Genomic DNA, 19,789 nt, shown 5'->3' on the forward strand with positions numbered 1-19,789 from the left:
ACATATTTTTACAATATCAAAACAAAAGGAATACTTTATATTTTTTATTTTTTTTGGTGCATATGTATAGCTGTTATGTACTATATATCACCTTACAGTACAATACGACTGAATGATAATACCTGAAAATAATCTTAATATATTTTTTAATAAAGCGCAAGTAGTATTAGGCGGTGGGTTGCGCTGATCGCCAGATTATTTTGACCCCTTGCATTCATTGTCAACATTTCTTTAGCAGTCATTTTTAACATTTTAGCCTCTCAGAAAACCCGCCCCTTCAACTCTCTGATTGGTTAAGTGTTGTGTCAAGACCTAACACACCTGTCATGTTGTTCCAAGATTTTTTTTTTCACCCAGCAACACGCAACTGATCTAGTCTGCTAGAAGCGCAATCAATCCTTATTGTTACAGGCACAGTAGCATCTGCAAGTTGGACAGATCAGGACTGAAAAGGCCTGGGGAGAACCCTGAGACCATTACACATATTAATGAATTGTATCTTTAAATTGGACATTTTAATTGTGATTCTTACTACATAACTTTCAACAATAACAAGCCTGTTGGGTCCATAAGCAGAATCTTCACAGAGACAAGGTGGGAACAGCTTGCTGGACGAGTTACAAAACCAAGATCAAATGAGCTACACAAATGCCATTCAGGAGAATACAGAATTGACAACATTGTTTAATTACCATTAGAAAATGATTCAGAACCGTCAGCCAATCAGCATCCAGTTCTATTGGGCTCTAATAGACAGTAGATGCCCGGTGGAACGTCTCAGCACCAGCTGTGAATCCAATTTAAAATGAATCTGCGTAAGTGCTGGCTTTTTCTTTTTGACTTGCTGTCTTCGAGGGCTCTACTGTGTGATAGGTGACCGCGACAGGAGTTATGCGTCCTGAGCCGAAGAGGAAGCACTAACGAAAGTCAAGGTCAACTATCACACGGTAGAGCCATCATCGAGAGGGCACTATCACTATTAGAAAATGATTTTTACCTTTCAAATTTTTTTTAAAAATAAAACAGAAACACAATGAGTTTTTATTTAGTAAATCGATTTTTATTTTGTATTAACTTGTTAAGGTTTTAAAACCCTGTCTATAATTTGGACATTGCCTTAGAAATGAACGCAGCAATTACTGAACAGTCTGTGTACGATGGAGTCTGAACAGTCTCATTGCCAGGCACTATCACTTAATTATCATTTTTTATAATATGCACGTTATTAGACAAGACAGACAATTACACAACATAAATACCACTGGTGTATACATACAGAAGCAGCTATGAGAAAGCAAGACATGAACGTTTTCTTTACATGAAATATATTGGTTAATTGTGGGCTCTAGGTTTTTATTTAACATCACTGAGTCCCTTGTCCCTGTGGATTGCAACCACAATGTAGAAACATAGAGAATCCTTGAGGAGGTCCAGAAGCATTTAAACTAGAAAGGAAGGGGGAAGAAAACAAAAGAACAGAAGGGAGACCACATCAAAACAAAGGCAACAACTCAGGTAAGACAGCTAATAAATGTATTTATCTTAATGCTAGAAGTCTCAGAAACAAAATGGTAGAACTTGAAGCTACTGCACTAACAAGTAACTACGTGTTACAGACGCATATAATATTAGTGGGTACACACTGTATAGGAAAGACAGGCAGGACAGAAGAGGTGGAGGGGTAGCGCTATACATAAGAAATAGTCTTGAAGCCCAGGTGTTAAATCTGGACAAAGAAAACAACACCGAATCAATATGGGACAGAATAATTGACAAAAATTCAAAGGGCAAAATAATAGGAGCATGCTATAGACCGCCAAATTCAGACGCCAAGCAAAATAATCTGTTATACAATGACATTAGAAATGCGTGTAGAAAAGGAGAAGCCATACTAATGGGGGATTTCAACTTCCCCCGTATAAAATGGGAGAACCCGGTGGGGAGCACGACGGACGAAATTGAAATGGTGGAAATGACAAATGACTGCTTCCTAACGCAATTTGAGTCTTTTCAAATAACGAAGACAGAATAACTAAAACAGAGGTCAGAGAGCCATTGGCAAACTCAGACCAAAGCATGGTCTCATTTGAAGTGATTTTTAAAACCCAAAAAGCAATGACTAAAGCTAAGGTTTACAATTTTAAAAAAGCAAACTATGAAGGTATGAAACAGAGACTAACAGAAGTAGATTGGAGTAAAATAGAGAAAACATCCTCAGAAAAAGGATGGCTGTTTTTTAAAAATGTGTACTAGAGGCGCAAAACAATTACATCCCAAAGGTAGACAAATCTAAATCTAAAACAAAATGGCCAAAATGGTTTAACCCTTTGCAGTGAATTTATTAAGTGCGAGTCAGTCGCGTCAGGTCCAATTTATTTTCACATGCACAGTTAATTTTAGACGCGCTGTTTAAAAGTATTTTTTTTCCACAGTCAAACGGGTTTAAAAGGCCCTGCATATCAACAAAGCACTCACTAGGCATCTCCAGCCCCGCCCTACCCTTTCGTTTGCTATAGCTTTCACATATGCTAATAAATAAATAATAATAATAATAATAATAGTCGTACATACCGATCAATCATCTCCTGATCACTCGTTTTATCACCAAACTCCTCAATAATGCGATCCAAGTCATTATTTTATTACTATAACATCTGAAAAAAGCTCTGAAAATGTACATAATATTCTCTGAGCGCTGATGCAGTCACAGCCAGCTTGTTTCCTTATGGCCTCCGTTATCAGATGCCAGGGGCAAGTATGATTATTCAAGAGATACACCCTTTTTATTTATTTTTTTCTGCTTGTCTCGGCTCCTGTCGCTCCCACTCGGCCATTGAATGGTTTTCTCTGCTTTTTCCGGAGAAAAAACGACTAGAAACCCGTTTTTTGCGTCTTTTTGATGATGTCGGACAGGGTCCGACATTGGACCGGATGGGAATAATTGCAATGTCGGACCAGGTCCGACAATGGACCGCAAAGGGGTAATAGCTCAATTTAAAAAAATATTCAGCAAAAAAAAGCACTTTAGAGAGCGTTTAAAAGGGACCAAAAACAAAGTACACAGAAAGAGTACTTGGAACTGAAAACACAAGTCAAAAAGGAAGTTAGAAAGGTCAAGAGAGATAGAAATCAATATTGCTAAGGGGGCTAAAACCAATTCCAAAATGTTTTTCCAATATTATAACAGCAAGAGAACATTCAAAGAGCAGGTTAAATGTCTAAGAGACACAAATGGCAAAATCATAGACAAAGAAAACAAAATAGCAAATATATATTATAGCAAATATATTAAATGATTACTTTTCACAGGTTTTTTACAAAGGAGGACACGGACAACATGCCCCACATGTCGACCTGCTCCTATCCAATTTTAAATAACTTTAGCATAACAGAGGAAGAAGTGTTAAAGGGACTAGGAGCTCTTAAAATAAACAAATCCACTGGGCCGGATGAGATCCTCCCAATAGTACTCAAAGAAATGAAAGAAGTTATTTACAAACCGCTAACCAAGATCATGCAACAGTCTCTTGACACAGGGGTTGTACCGACAGACTGGAAAATTGCAAACGTAATACCGATCTACAAAAAGGGAGACAAAACCGAACCAGGTAACTACAGACCAATAAGCCTGACTTCTATTATATATAAACTTATGGAAACTATAATAAGATCTAAAATGGAAAATTACCTATATGGTAACAATATCCTGGGAGACAGTCAGGTTTTAGGAAAGGGAGAACGTGTCTAACTAACCTGCTTGACATTTTTGAGGATGCAACATTGAAAATGGATAATTGCAAAGCATACGACATGGTTTATTTAGATTTCCAGAAAGCTTTTGACAAAGTCCAGCATAAAAGATTAATTCTCAAACTGAACGCAGTAGGGATTCAAGGAAATGCATGCACATGGATTATGGAGTGGTTAACATGTAGAAAACAGAAAGTACTGATTAGAGGAGAAACCTCAAAATGGAGCGAGGTAACCAGTGGTGTACCACAGGGATCAGTATTAGGTCCTCTGCTATTCCTAATCTACATTAATGATTTAGATTCTGGTATAGAATCAGTAAGCAAACTTGTTAAATTTGCAGATGATACAAAAATAGGAATAGTGGCAAACACCGTTACAGCAGAAAAGGTCATTCAAAATGATCTAGACAGCATTCAGAACTGGGCAGACACATGGCAAATGACATTTAATAGAGAATACAAATGTCCATTATAAATATCATATGGGAGATACTGAAATTGAAGAAGGGATCTAGGGGTTTATGTTGACTAAAAAATGTCTTCATCTAGACAATGTGGGGAAGCTATAAAAAAGGCCAACAAGATGCTCGGATATATTGTAAGAAGTGTTGAATTTAAATCAAGGGAAGTAATGTTAAAACTTTACAATGCATAAGTAAGACCTCACCTAGAATATTGTGTTCAGTTCTGGTCACCTTGTTACAAAAAGGATATTGCTGCTCTAGAAAGAGTGCAAGAATAGCGATCAGAATTATCCCGGGTTTAAAAGGCATGTTGTATGCAGACAGGCTCAAAGAATTGAATCTGTTCAGTCTTGAACAAAGAAGACTACGCGGTGATCTGATTCAAGCATTCAAAATTCTAAAAGGTATAGACAATGTCGACCCAGGGGACTTTTTTCGACCTGAAAAAAGAAATAAGGACCAGGGGTCACAAATGGAGAATAAATGGGAATTCAGAACAGAAAATAGGAGGCACTTTTTTACACAGAGAATTGTGAGGGTCTGGAACCAACCCCCCAGTAATGTTGTTGAAGCTGACACCCTGGGATCCTTCAAGAAGCTGTTTGATGAGATTCTGGGATCAATAAGCTACTAACAACCAAACGAGCAAGATTACTTGCAGTATTGATAGGTAAAACATTGTTAGAATTCATTTTTATGTGTTGAATGATATTTTGTATCTGCTCCTATTCTACCTTTAAATAAATACTTAGTTTCACTTTGAGTGGGATGTTAATCATCTCTTGCGAATAACCCTACAAACCCACACTTACTGTAAACACCAGATGTCACAACCCTGAAATTAACTGTGAATCTTAAAGAGATGTACTCTATAACATAAACTGCTACACTGAGAATGAATTACAACACATTTGAAATAAAAGCCAAACAACCATGTGACAATTGTAAAGCACAGAGAAGCATTGTAAAGCACAGAGAGGTCTGGTAAAGCATAGGGAAGCATTGTAAAGCACAGAGAGGTCTAGTAAAGCATAGGGAAGCATTGTAAAGCACAGAGAGGTCTGGTATAGCATAGGGAAGCATTGTAAAGCACAGAGAGGTCTGGTAAAGCATAGGGAAGCACTCTAAAGCACATAGAGGTCTAGTAAAGCATAGGGAAGCATTGTAAAGCACAGAGAGGTCTGGTAAAGCATAGGGAAGCATTGTAAAGCACAGAGAGGTCTGGTAAAGCATAGGGAAGCATTGTAAAGCACAGAGAGGTCTGGTAAAGCATAGGGAAGCATTGTAAAGCACAGAGAGGTCTGGTAAAGCGTAGGGAAGCATTGTAAAGCACAGAGAGGTCTGGTAAAGCACAGGGAAGCATTGTAAAGCACAGAGAGGTCTGGTAAAGCATAGGGAAGCATTGTAAAACACAGAGAGGTCTGGTAAAGCATAGGGAAGCACTCTAAAGCACAGAGAGGTCTGGTAAAGCATAGGGAAGCACTCTAAAGCACAGAGAGGTCTGGTAAAGCACAGACAAGCTCTGTAAAGCACAGACAGGTCTGGTAAAGCATAGGCAAGCCCTGTAAAGCACAGAGAGGTCTGGTAAAGCGTAGGGAAGCATTGTAAAGCACAGAGAGGTCTGGTAAAGCATAGGCAAGCACTCTAAAGCACAGAGAGGTCTGGTAAAGCATAGGCAAGCACTCTAAAGCACAGAGAGGTCTGGTAAAGCATAGGCAAGCACTCTAAAGCACAGAGAGGTCTGGTAAAGCATAGGGAAGCACTCTAAAGCACAGAGAGGTCTGGTAAAGCACAGACAAGCTCTGTAAAGCACAGACAGGTCTGGTAAAGCATAGGCAAGCACTCTAAAGCACAGAGAGGTCTGGTAAAGCGTAGGGAAGCATTGTAAAGCACAGAGAGGTCTGGTAAAGCATAGGCAAGCACTCTAAAGCACAGAGAGGTCTGGTAAAGCATAGGCAAGCACTCTAAAGCACAGAGAGGTCTGGTAAAGCATAGGGAAGCATTGTAAAGCACAGAGAGTTCAGGTAAAGCATAGGGAAGAGATTACAATAAGTAATAGAGATGTGGTAAAAGCATAGAGAAGCATTATAAAGCACAGAGAGGTATGGTAAGCATTGTAAAGCACAGAGAGGTATGGTAAGCATTGTAAAGCACAGAGAGGTATGGTGAAGCATTGTTAAGCACAGAGAGGCATGGTAAGCATTGTAAAGCACAGAGAGGTATGGTGAAGCATTATAACGCACAGAGAGGTATGGTAAGCATTGTAAAGCACAGAGATGTCTGGTAAAGCATAGTGAAGAGATTACAATAAGTAACAGAGTTTTGCTTCTGTGCTGGTTGTGAATAGCTGCAGAAAATAAGTTGACACCAAACTCCTCTTGTCAAAGTTAATCACATGATGGTTTATTATAGATTAAATGCAGGGTAACTTCTTCTCCAAGCACAGAGTTGAGATGTTACAATGAAACAAAGGAATCATACAGTTTCTATGGAATTTTAGACCTGTAATTCCCCCTCCCAAATCTTACTTCAATGTACACTCGGGTAAAGAAATCTTGTGTGTGGCATTCAGAACACTGCCAAAGAGAAAGGCCCTGTGTGTGGAATTGTGAAGGCATGCGCAGCTCGGAAATGTCATGAGTTCCATAAATACATACAGATATACATTACTGTGACAGTGAAGTACTGTGAGGGTACCAGGGATTTCATAAACACTGCCACTCTCAACACCTCACTTATTTGATTACTGTTATAATACAAAGTGATCTGCGAATCCTCTGGATTAAAAACATCAAATAAAAAGATTATATGCCTCACCGGGAATAGGACAGTCATTCAAATGGTTGAATCCTAGTAATACTGTTCATTTATCAGCAGGTGGCGCTGTGTGACTTAAATTGGTAGAGCGGTGCTGGAAGGTACAGAGACTTCAATAAAAAAATTGTAATAGTTTTTAAGCAGACGGCTACTTGAGAATAGAGCTTGATGAACACTTGCTTTGCTTTCTAGACAGTTACAATTACATTGCATAGCGAAGTGTAATAAAGCACAGTTAGAGAATGGTAAAAGTAGAGGTTAGCACTCTAAAGCACAGAGAGGTAGGGTAAAGCATAGAGAGATCTGTAAAGCATAGAGAAGCATAGTAAAGCACAGAGAGGTCTGGTAAAGCATAGGGAAGCATTGTAAAGCACAGAGAGGTCTGGTAAAGCATAGGCAAGCACTCTAAAGCACAGAGAGGTCTGGTAAAGCATAGGCAAGCACTCTAAAGCACAGAAAGGTCTGGTAAAGCATAGGGAAGCATTGTAAAGCACAGAGAGGTCTGGTAAAGCATAGGGAAGCATTGTAAAGCACAGAGAGGTCTGGTAAAGCATAGGGAAGCATTGTAAAGCACAGAGAGGTCTGGTAAAGCGTAGGGAAGCATTGTAAAGCACAGAGAGGTCTGGTAAAGCACAGGGAAGCATTGTAAAGCACAGAGAGGTCTGGTAAAGCATAGGGAAGCATTGTAAAACACAGAGAGGTCTGGTAAAGCATAGGGAAGCACTCTAAAGCACAGAGAGGTCTGGTAAAGCATAGGGAAGCACTCTAAAGCACAGAGAGGTCTGGTAAAGCACAGACAAGCTCTGTAAAGCACAGACAGGTCTGGTAAAGCATAGGCAAGCACTCTAAAGCACAGAGAGGTCTGGTAAAGCGTAGGGAAGCATTCTAAAGCACAGAGAGGTCTGGTAAAGCATAGGCAAGCACTCTAAAGCACAGAGAGGTCTGGTAAAGCATAGGCAAGCCCTCTAAAGCACAGAGAGGTCTGGTAAAGCATAGGCAAGCACTCTAAAGCACAGAGAGGTCTGGTAAAGCATAGGGAAGCACTCTAAAGCACAGAGAGGTCTGGTAAAGCACAGACAAGCTCTGTAAAGCACAGACAGGTCTGGTAAAGCATAGGCAAGCACTGTAAAGCACAGAGAGGTCTGGTAAAGCGTAGGGAAGCATTGTAAAGCACAGAGAGGTCTTGTAAAGCATAGGCAAGCACTCTAAAGCACAGAGAGGTCTGGTAAAGCATAGGCAAGCACTCTAAAGCACAGAGAGGTCTGGTAAAGCATAGGGAAGCATTGTAAAGCACAGAGAGTTCAGGTAAAGCATAGGGAAGAGATTACAATAAGTAATAGAGATGTGGTAAAAGCATAGAGAAGCATTATAAAGCACAGAGAGGTATGGTAAGCATTGTAAAGCACAGAGAGGTATGGTAAGCATTGTAAAGCACAGAGAGGTATGGTAAGCATTGTAAAGCACAGAGAGGTATGGTGAAGCATTGTTAAGCACAGAGAGGCATGGTAAGCATTGTAAAGCACAGAGAGGTATGGTGAAGCATTATAACGCACAGAGAGGTATGGTAAGCATTGTAAAGCACAGAGATGTCTGGTAAAGCATAGTGAAGAGATTACAATAAGTAACAGAGTTTTGCTTCTGTGCTGGTTGTGAATAGCTGCAGAAAATAAGTTGACACCAAACTCCTCTTGTCAAAGTTAATCACATGATGGTTTATTATAGATTAAATGCAGGGTAACTTCTTCTCCAAGCACAGAGTTGAGATGTTACAATGAAACAAAGGAATCATACAGTTTCTATGGAATTTTAGACCTGTAATTCCCCCTCCCAAATCTTACTTCAATGTACACTCGGGTAAAGAAATCTTGTGTGTGGCATTCAGAACACTGCCAAAGAGAAAGGCCCTGTGTGTGGAATTGTGAAGGCATGCGCAGCTCGGAAATGTCATGAGTTCCATAAATACATACAGATATACATTACTGTGACAGTGAAGTACTGTGAGGGTACCAGGGATTTCATAAACACTGCCACTCTCAACACCTCACTTATTTGATTACTGTTATAATACAAAGTGATCTGCGAATCCTCTGGATTAAAAACATCAAATAAAAAGATTATATGCCTCACCGGGAATAGGACAGTCATTCAAATGGTTGAATCCTAGTAATACTGTTCATTTATCAGCAGGTGGCGCTGTGTGACTTAAATTGGTAGAGCGGTGCTGGAAGGTACAGAGACTTCAATAAAAAAATTGTAATAGTTTTTAAGCAGACGGCTACTTGAGAATAGAGCTTGATGAACACTTGCTTTGCTTTCTAGACAGTTACAATTACATTGCATAGCGAAGTGTAATAAAGCACAGTTAGAGAATGGTAAAAGTAGAGGTTAGCACTCTAAAGCACAGAGAGGTAGGGTAAAGCATAGAGAGATCTGTAAAGCACAGAGAAGCATAGTAAAGCACAGAGAGGTCTGGTAAAGCATAGGGAAGCATTGTAAAGCACAGAGAGGTCTGGTAAAGCATAGGCAAGCACTCTAAAGCACAGAGAGGTCTGGTAAAGCATAGGCAAGCACTCTAAAGCACAGAAAGGTCTGGTAAAGCATAGGGAAGCATTGTAAAGCACAGAGAGGTCTGGTAAAGCATAGGGAAGCATTGTAAAGCACAGAGAGGTCTGGTAAAGCATAGGGAAGCATGGTAAAGCACAGAGAGGTCTGGTAAAGCGTAGGGAAGCATTGTAAAGCACAGAGAGGTCTGGTAAAGCACAGGGAAGCATTGTAAAGCACAGAGAGGTCTGGTAAAGCACAGACAAGCTCTGTAAAGCACAGACAGGTCTGGTAAAGCATAGGCAAGCACTGTAAAGCACAGAGAGGTCTGGTAAAGCGTAGGGAAGCATTGTAAAGCACAGAGAGGTCTGGTAAAGCATAGACAAGCACTCTAAAGCACAGAGAGGTCTGGTAAAGCATAGGCAAGCACTCTAAAGCACAGAGAGGTCTGGTAAAGCATAGGGAAGCATTGTAAAGCACAGAGAGGTCTGGTAAAGCATAGGCAAGCACTCTAAAGCACAGAGAGGTCTGGTAAAGCATAGGCAAGCACTCTAAAGCACAGAGAGGTCTGGTAAAGCATAGGGAAGCATTGTAAAGCACAGAGAGGTCTGGTAAAGCACAGACAAGCACTGTAAAGCACAGACAGGTCTGGTAAAGCGTAGGGAAGCATTGTAAAGCACAGAGAGGTCAGGTAAAGCATAGGCAAGCACTGTAAAGCACAGAGAGGTCTGGTAAAGCATATTTAAAGACATGGTAAACCTTGCTGAACTACAGTATGGTAAATGCATGTTATTACTGTGGGAAAAGCATCAGTGGGGGGACTGCAAAATGATCCTGCAGATTTACCACTGTGAACTTTTGTAAGAGTACTTGGGCGTTAACAGTTTAGTGTTTCAAATTTTAAGCATTATCCAAGTGCTAAATGTTCACATTTTGCTTTGACATAAAACCAGTGCCAGAAACATGCAGTTTCACCATGCAATGCAGTCCAATGTTCTGCATTTCTCAGTGAGAATATCTTTTAAAATGAAACACTATAATGATAGCTCTTTTTAAATTGTGGTTCCTTGCTATTCCTCTCAATGAGTATTGATAATATCTGAAAAGACAGCAGGATATGTGTCTCAGAGTCAGAGAAATCCCATTAATATGAAGCCGGTCAGAGATAGAAGGTAGAGGACTGGTGGGATGGGGGCAGGTGTCTGTCTGTGAAGGGAACACAAGTAGCACACACATCAATCACAAATGTTTATTTATTAAGTTTTAATATAATTGAAAGAACAGTGAAGATATTAACACTCTTAAATTGTACTATAAAGCAGAATACAAAGTTCATTTTTAACAAAACCATGCTAATACCAATAATCAGAAAAAAGACTCAACATGTTTACCCCGATACTCCCCATGAAAATACATTAAATTCACCATGGTAAACTTGCATTCGGGTGCACATACTGCTTCTATTGTTGCTTGCCAAGTTCAGGCACACCTACTGTTTTTATTGTGTTGACTGCCCATTTGATGTCTACTAGTGCTTTGATCACTTTCTGTACTGTATCGCTTGGCCCTGATGCTTCTGATCCAATTGATGCTCCAACTACTCCCCCTAATACCCCTCGTGCCGCTGCTCCTGGTACCACTGCTGCCCCACCTGCAATACATGCTAGCCCCCCTCCCAATAAGATCCCCAGACCAGCTCCCACTGCTGCTCCTGTCAGTATGGTCAATGCCTTAATGAAACTGTTGGACTTTTCGGTCTTTTCTCTGCTTATTCCGTTACTAGCCCGCTCTTCTGTGATCACTGCTTCTGCCAGCTGGTATATCTCATCAGTGTAGTGGCTGCCCCCATTCTTTGCCACCATGCTCTCTATTTTCTGCAGTAGCTCAGTGACCTGGGTGGGATTCTCCTCCTTGTTATTGAATGCGTGACATCTTCCACACTTTTTAACCAGCTCCTGGAGCTCCTGGCTGCCTCTCTCAAGGTACTCCTCGATAGTCTCGTCCTTTTTTAGTTCATTCGCTCTAGTGAACAGAATGATGGTGTACCTCATAACTTCCTCATTAAACATCTTCTGGATTTCCTGCACTGTTTCACGCTTGTGCCCCGTGTATCGACCCAACGGCATCACCAGGAGGAATGCGTGGGGTCCCGGGGAGCACAGGGAGATGCATCTCCCAATCTCCTGTTTAACCTCGTCTTCAGAGAGATCTGTGTTGAAGATTCCTGGAGTGTTGATCACAGAAACCTTTCTCCCAGCAACGACAGCTGTTTTCTTCTTACACTTTCTTGTTGTTGAGGAGGCGCTGATTTTAGATTCAAACTTCTTACTGCCCAGGATGGTGTTTCCAGAGGCACTCTTCCCATCTCCTGTCTTCCCAAGCAGCACCATCCTCAGCTCAGAGGACCTGCCCTGGTCCTGTCCCTGCTTACAAGATTCTGCAAAACAAAAAAAAGAGCTGATTACTTCCTGTGGCAAGGATGGTTTTGAGTGGCGTGGGTGGTGACGTCAGCGTCCAGGAAGCAGCACGCAAACAAACAGAGGTACGGGGCTTAAACTGCTGCAGCAGTATATTGATTAAATCAATAAAACACTTTGACAAAAACACAAAAGAAAAGGGCACATTGGCCAAAACAAAACAAGCACAAACACGAACTGTAGGTTACAAAAAACGAGTACCTTTGAATCTCACAATCGTGATAGCATTCGCGCTCGCTCTGCCGTCGTTCTCCTAAGCCCTCCTTTTATATTCTGTGGCTGGAGCCTTAATTACCCATTAATCAAACAAACTTATTAAGGCTCCAGCCACATTCCCACAAGGTTTATAGGGATGGGGATTTACTCCATCCACACCAACTAAACACTATAAGACCTGCTTTTTCGCCGGTCTCAAATAATAAATAAGAATGTTTTTGTCCGCCCGCATATAAACATAATATAATAATAATAATAATAATAATAATAATAATAATAATAATAATAATAATAATAATAATACAAATGAAAATAATATTAATACATAAAAGGGGTGGGCACTCCGTCACACTTCCACACAGAGATGAGAGGCCTGGGTTTGAAATAGTGGTGTAACGATTCACTGGCACAGACTAGGTAGGTTCGGTTCAAACAATACATCATCAACCATACCGGTACAAAACAACACAAATACTCAGAGGGACTGGGTTGGGACAGGCCCTGCAGTAAAGAACAACAGCGACAGGTCATAATCCAGGCTTCACAGGTATAACTATTAATATGACCTCTCTATTTCTTTCAGGTGTGTCCTTGAAAAGAGGAAAGTATTCATATTGCTGTGTGGTGCACAGTCAGTGTGGCTGCCTGATTAACAGAAACAATCCTAATCAGTAGAATCTGTGATCCTGATTAGGATGCCTGATTCAAGGGATATTTATCTGTTTAATCACACAATGACCTTTCACCTCTTCCCTTTTCTTACTGTAGACCAGTGGGATGTGACAGCAGGGTTGAATTTTGGATTCAGTTAGGATTCTGCAGGCAGAGATAATGCCAGGTGGATTCTGATTAGAGAGAAATAACTTATTAAATTAATATACTCAGAGTCTGAACCACTCCAGATCATTATATGTTTTTAGTGCTGCATCACCTCTTCTATAGTAAACTCAACAAACTACACTGAGCATTATGCAAACACTCTCTCTTGTTCACTCGGCTTTGCTTCTACAACAGAAACGGCTTCTGGAAGCAGTAACAGAACCTTTTAGGTCTTGATTGAAGCTTTAAAACATCTTAAAAGGAGTTGAAAAAGTAAATATTTCATTGCAAAATCCATGCAGGTGCAGATGCAGATGCAGTTTTTTCAAGGATCGCCGGACATGCACGCACAATGTTTCTGTGCCTGAGCCCCACTGGGTTCTCAAGCATTGCCAGCTTGCAACACATATTGTAAATAAGACAAAACTAACTCTGTGGCAAAATAAAATAGCACATTTAACACCAGTGATTTCATCATCCTCACTAAACATTGTTCAGCCTCCCGCGCTGCTCAATACACAAAACCCTTGATTAGAGTAATGTTCTAAAACTTGTTTTTCTTTTAAAACACATTTTCATTGTATTACATGTAAATACTGTTAAAAACATCAAGCATTCACGTCTAGCGATCTTTGACAAAATGCAGTTGTGTCGGCATGGTATCATCAAGAGTGCAGCATTATGAGGTACAGAAAGCTAAGGTATGTGACACCTGAACTTACTTACATGACAAAACGTTGGTGACTTCTCTGCTCTTGAGAAAAGTGCATTATCCTGTAAGCGTTAACCTCAAGTATTAGCCTAATATTACACTTTTACTAGCGTTGGGTGTTATCAAACTTGTTTTCATTGCAACGAGTACAAAGATCACTGTCTTATTTCATAAAAACTCTGCATCAGCCATAGAATTTTTTGTTTATGGAGTACTAAACGCTGTTTACTCATTTGTTTATTAAGTGTTACCGTAGCATGCAGTTCAGAGTTAGTTCAGGACTGTGTTAGTGTTTATGCTGGGTGTATGGACTGTTCATTTTACATTTTCAAAAGCTAAAAAAACATATTAACAACATTTTCAATGTCTTTCAAAATAATTAAATAGCTTCAAATAATATTAATATCTTATTTATTGCAACTTTAAGTGAATAGTATGTTAGTTATTTCTGCTATTACAAGGCAATAACTTATGAAAAGGTTAAATATTTGTGTACTGCTCAAAACAGACGTACAGTATAGACCTTTTAGGTGAAGAGTATTTTACTGTAGTTATTTGTGCGTATTATAAGCAAACCATCTCTGAGTTGAGCGAGAAAGCATTTTGTAATGACTGTAAATTGTTGTCATGTGTTGTTGACTGAGTGAGTTGCCGCTTGCTATTTAGATAGAGACCATGAACAGAGTAAGATAGCCAAACCAGCATTGGAGAGAGAAGATTACAGAACGTCATTCGTGGGGGTGCCTTTTGTTTTATTTACAGGGTTTTGTGTGCATTATTAAATAAAAAATAAATAAGTGAAATGAAAAGATTGATCCATGAATCGAAAACAGGAATCGTATTCGGTGTCGATTATTTAAATATTCGCTCAGCACACATCCAGTCTATAATGTTCAGATAGACCGAACGCATTTTTAAGTTTTGCTTTTTTTTTTATAGGATTGCTGTTTTTGCTTGTTTGCATAAACTGTAATATTTGTACATAAAACAAATACATTATTATTATTATTATTATTATTATTATTATTATTATTATTATTATTATTATTATTATTAGGGCCCTCCGAGAATTAGAATGTCATGACACTATTTCACAGCTGCCATACATTAAAAAAAAAAAAAGAAAAAAAGAAAAACCTTATATCACGTAATTACGTGATAAGGAATTATCACGTAATTACGAGATAGGGAATTATCACGTAATTACGAGATAGGGAATTATGACGTAATTACGTGATCATTTCTAATCACGTGATAATTCTTAACATATGGTACTGCAACGCTGTAAATGTGTTTGACTCTTTTGGAATTAATAATAAGCATGATTTCCATTCCCAGGTCGTATCACTGCTGCAGTACAGTGGAAAGACAGTTTGGATCGGGTGGCCACATGTACAGAAACAGGGATGGCGTGACTGTGGACTGTTTACCATTGCAAACAGCCTCACACTCTGCATGGGTGGAGATCCAGGTAAGTTCTGTTATGATTAAAAGCAAATGCGTGATCATCTTTTTTCTTGTTTTGTAGATGGATCTCTTACTCCTTTCCCGAACTGTGAGAGAACTCCCCTCCATGTTATCAGTTTATTGCTTAGAACTCTAAGTATACAAGCTTTTTTCTTTTGATCATGATGGCTGTACACGTCAGGCAAAATCTTTTGGCATAGGCTTGGTTACGTTTCTATGGTTATGGTTATTGTTGCCATAGCAGCCACGTTTGCAATATTTCTTGTATGCGCAGTTCTGACCAAACGAGCAAACCGTTTTCTTTTAAACTGAAAACTTAGATGTATTATGGTTCGGCCAAGACCTACTCTCATTTTCAGCCAATTTGACCCGTTAACAAACAAATGACAACCATTTTAATGTATCAATTGTATTATCAACCTACCCTTCACAATCTCATACAAACAAATGTTTTATAGCTAATAGTTTAACTTATAACTTATCATTTTAACTTAACTTAATAGTTAGGGGCTTCAGTGAAATGGATTTTTTATTGGTTTGTATTATCCCTTAAATTTCTCATAGGGATAGATAGATAGATAGACCATCTTTGTTGTTTTTATTTCGTTTAAATAAGTAACAAATCAGATTTGTAAACGATATGTGAAATGCATTGTACAATTTAAGTAAAACACTTTTAGTGTTGTGTAACAGTAGTAGACAGCCGTTTTTAACTGCTGTAGGGAAATCATTCAAAGGTATTGTATTTTTTATTTATTTATTGACAGCAGTAGCAGACAACGTTGCATCTTAACTGAAAATACAGAAGCAAAGAACCTCCACAACACATACTTTTGTTGTAACTGGAATGAATAACAAAAGTCAGTTTTGTAAATTGAAAAATATTATAGGTCAGTCAGTCATAATAGTGACTTCAGACGTAACAACTGCTACGAAAGCAAACATCAGAGCGTATTAACACCAAATCTTCACTTTAGCTCCACTCCTCACACTTAAGTCAATGATAATTGCGGCAGGTAACTTATATGTAGGACTTCATATACGTCTCACGCCGATGATTGTCGAGTGTTTACGAAACATATGCAGATTTGACGGACAGCAAAATATCGACAGGTTTGCCCTATTTTTGGGCTTTAGGTTACTTTTTTTTTTTATAAACATTTTTTGCAAAAAACAAAACAAAAACAAAACAAAACCCCAAAACGTTTCACAAATCCTTTTAATCAATCTGTATTGACAAAATTATTAACTAATAAAACGTTGTTTGTTATAAAACATATTTCTCTAATTTATAAATTCTTTTGTATAATGCCCACTTTTACCTACAAAAAACCCCCCCAAAAAAAAAACACATTCTTGACTTATTTCAAACGCAACCCTATGGGCGGGAGATGCTAGTTTTGATGAGGCTTTTTGTTTGTTTGTTTTAGGCAGAACTTATGCATGCAGTTCATAATATCTATTTACAAGTCTGTTTTTTTAAATTTGTAAGACATTCATAGGAGAATATATAAAAGATAGTTTCTTACTAGCGAGTCCAGTTAATGTTCTTTTCCCTCTTGAAGCCATTGTCCCTGCTGTACCTGTGCTGGTGATGAAATAAACACTGATCGGGTGTTTGTTCTGAGTATGTAGGAATCTGAAGCCAGTGTCCCGCCTACACGGGAAATGTACTTAGGCACTTCTGGCACTCTATATTTTATTATCAAGTTTCAGTGGTTTCAGGATTCTGCACTATTTGCTAAAGTGTTTGGTGCTGGTACTGGCATTCTGCACTATTTGCTAGTGTTTGGTGCTGGTACTGGCATTCTGCACAATTTGCTAGTGTTTGGTGCTGGTACTGCATTCTGCACTATTTGCTAAAGTGTTTGCTGCTGTTACTGGCATTCTGCACTATTTGCTAAAGTGTTTGTTACTGTTACTGGCATTCTGCACTATTTGCTAAAGTGTTTAGTACTGGTACTGGCATTCTGCACTATTTGCTAATGTGTTTGCTGCTGTTACTGGCATTCTGCACTATTTGCTAAAGTGTTTGTTACTGTTACTGGCATTCTGCACTATTTGCTAAAGTGTTTAGTACTGGTACTGGCATTCTGCACAATTTGCTAGTGTTTGGCGCTGGTACTGCATTCTGCACTATTTGCTAAAGTGTTTGCTGCTGTTACTGGCATTCTGCACTATTTGCTAAAGTGTTTGTTACTGTTACTGGCATTCTGCACTATTTGCTAAAGTGTTTAGTACTGGTACTGGCATTCTGCACTATTTGCTAATGTGTTTGGTGCTGGTACTGGCATTCTGCACAATTTGCTATTGTTTGGTGCTGGTACTGGCATTCTGCACTATTTGCTAATCTAACAGTATTAGGAAGCCCACCAAAATCTAAGTTGAGACATTTTAAAGATATAATTCACTGGTTTCTGGAAGAGAAGTGATGAGAAAATGAAAGATTAATCTCTCATGTGAAGTTATATTACTCCATTTTTATATTTTCAAAATAAAAAATAAAGATATATTAATGAAAATGTGAAAAGTCCCGACTGGGCTTAATGGGTACCTGATGTACCATTTAAGCCCATGTGTGTTCCAAATAAGCCCACTACATGATTTTTGTCAATAAATCTATTTTAATTAATTAATTAATAGGTCTAAAACATTAAAAAGTCTATTGAATACATTTCCTTCACAGGAAAACAGTGTTAACTGTTAAAATCAATTCATAAAAGTAATTTCAATTCATCATGCAAGCGGCCTAAACCATTTCAAATGGTCATCATACAAAACACAGGTTTGCAACATCTTATAACATGTTAGTGTAGTCCAAACCAGTGAAAAAGAACAAGGTTAATCTATCATTTAGAATACAGTCATTCTTTATCATTTGCACTACAGCATCTCTGCTTTTGTGGCAGCTTTTATTAACATTGACTTGCCATTCTAGGCTACATCTTGACTTGCTCTATTTCATTGCTTTAAGCATATTTCTGTAGTGACTTTCAATCTCATGATGGTTCTTCAAGCGGAATGGTCCAGCACCCTCCAGTTCTGCCTTACAGAGTATGAATCTTCTCTCCACATCTTCAGTTTTGTCCCTTGGAGGCATAAAATATGTGTTGTCTGGCCCTCTGTTAAGAAACTTCATCACATATCTTTCTCCCTCAGGGGGTGCAGACTCATTAATGGATCTTCCAATGTAGTAAGCTGCAGGTGATGTAAACATTACAGCATAGTATACATCTTTTTTGATGGTGAAGGGGGGATCGCCATGTGATTTTGCATCTTCATTGCTGCCATCCTCAGTTGGTTCAACTGGTTTTGGCGCATCTCCTTTTTTCTGTGTTGTCGTCTTTCCTTTCTTGACCTGTTTTTTCTTATTTCTTGCCATTCTCTTCTTTTTATTCTCAGCAAGCCTGGCCATGGCTTGAGCAGATGTCAGCGATTCCCCATATTTAAGGGTTGTGATTCTCTGCTTCTTGATGTTTTCTTTATTGCGTGGTGTGATTCGTTTTAGAAAGAAATCCTTGATGGTGTCTTTGTCAATGGCAGACGAGCTTGACTGTGCTGAAGTTGATGGCTGGGGTGCTGACATTTGCTCATGTGGATGACTTGCCACTTCAATGTTAGTAATGTTTAGAAAGTTGGAACCAGGGATGGTTTCTACACTCAGGATGATCTGGGACATGGATTCCTCATTGGTAGATGTCTGCAAGGGTAATGAACATGATTGTGCTGGGGGAGACACAACTAAGGTGTCAGGTGTGCTCCTCCCTGGCATGGCTTTGAGAAGGGGCAGTTGTATGGTAAGATCCTCCAGTGAATCAGCGTTGCCAGCAGCCACTTCAGTGTATGGTGTGTAACTCTCTGTCACCTTGCTGCTCACTCGGTCAGGGTTCAAGGGATAAATCCCGGTGCTCCCAAAGCCACTCTTCAGGTTCTCGGACTTCATAGCTGTCTCCAAGACATCGCTCAACTTCGAAGGAAAATCTTCTTTCCTGATTTTGTCCCTGGAGACTCGTGAGTGACATCGTAGTTTCTTTCTCCACTGCCTCTTCACCTCCCCAAACACTGCCTTGTCCAAAGGTTGCAGAATGTGGGTGAGGTGAGAGGGGAGTTGCAGGAGCACCACATTGTTTTCTTTTGCCATTTGAGCAATTCTCAGGGAGATGTGGGAGGCGTGGCCATCAAAAATGAGGATCCGTGGAGAGCTCATGTCAGACCATTTTGAGGATTCTTTCAAGAAGAGGTTTTGGAAGTAGTCCTCAAATAGTGCTCTCTCCATCCACCCATGATCAGACACCGCATACCTGGCCGATTCAGGACCATCCTTACACTAGGTGCTGTAAAGGTTTTTTCCTTTGTACACTACATAGGGGGGTAGGCTCTGGCCTGCAGCATTCCCAGTAATGCACACTGTGATTTGCTCTCTACCACTCCCTCCTGTGTTTTGGTAGACATTTTTCAAGCCCTTAGGGGCTAGGACCTTCTCAGAGCTGGGGTCAGTCATAAAGCCTGTTTCATCCACATTAT

The 19,789-nt window shown here is 39.5% G+C and overlaps 1 protein-coding gene across 1 annotated transcript; it reads right to left on the reverse strand.

Moving 5' to 3' along the window:
* Window positions 1-10,851: 10,851 nt before the first annotated feature.
* LOC117429772 (GTPase IMAP family member 4-like) lies at window positions 10,852-16,901 on the reverse strand. Its single transcript, XM_058998433.1, has 2 exons — window positions 16,795-16,901; window positions 10,852-12,011 (listed from the first exon to the last, which is right to left on the reverse strand). Exons 1-2 carry the CDS (start codon window positions 16,832-16,834, stop codon window positions 11,035-11,037), a joined length of 1,017 nt encoding a protein of 338 aa, XP_058854416.1. The 5' UTR covers window positions 16,835-16,901; the 3' UTR covers window positions 10,852-11,034.
* Window positions 16,902-19,789: the final 2,888 nt, after the last annotated feature.

This window comes from Acipenser ruthenus, chromosome 24 (assembly GCF_902713425.1).
Source record: "Acipenser ruthenus chromosome 24, fAciRut3.2 maternal haplotype, whole genome shotgun sequence".
Lineage (NCBI taxonomy): Eukaryota > Metazoa > Chordata > Actinopteri > Acipenseriformes > Acipenseridae > Acipenser > Acipenser ruthenus.

What these genes read in the sequence shown, in the direction of transcription:
- LOC117429772 (XM_058998433.1), bottom strand. Translation starts at nt 16,834, where the DNA reads ATGGCTTCAAGAGGGAAAAGAACATTAACTGGACTCGCTA. An exon ending in AACATTAACTGGACTCGCTA is followed by an intron (nt 12,012 to 16,794) that starts GTAAGAAACTAT and finishes TTTGTTTTGCAG; the next exon opens with AATCTTGTAAGCAGGGACAG.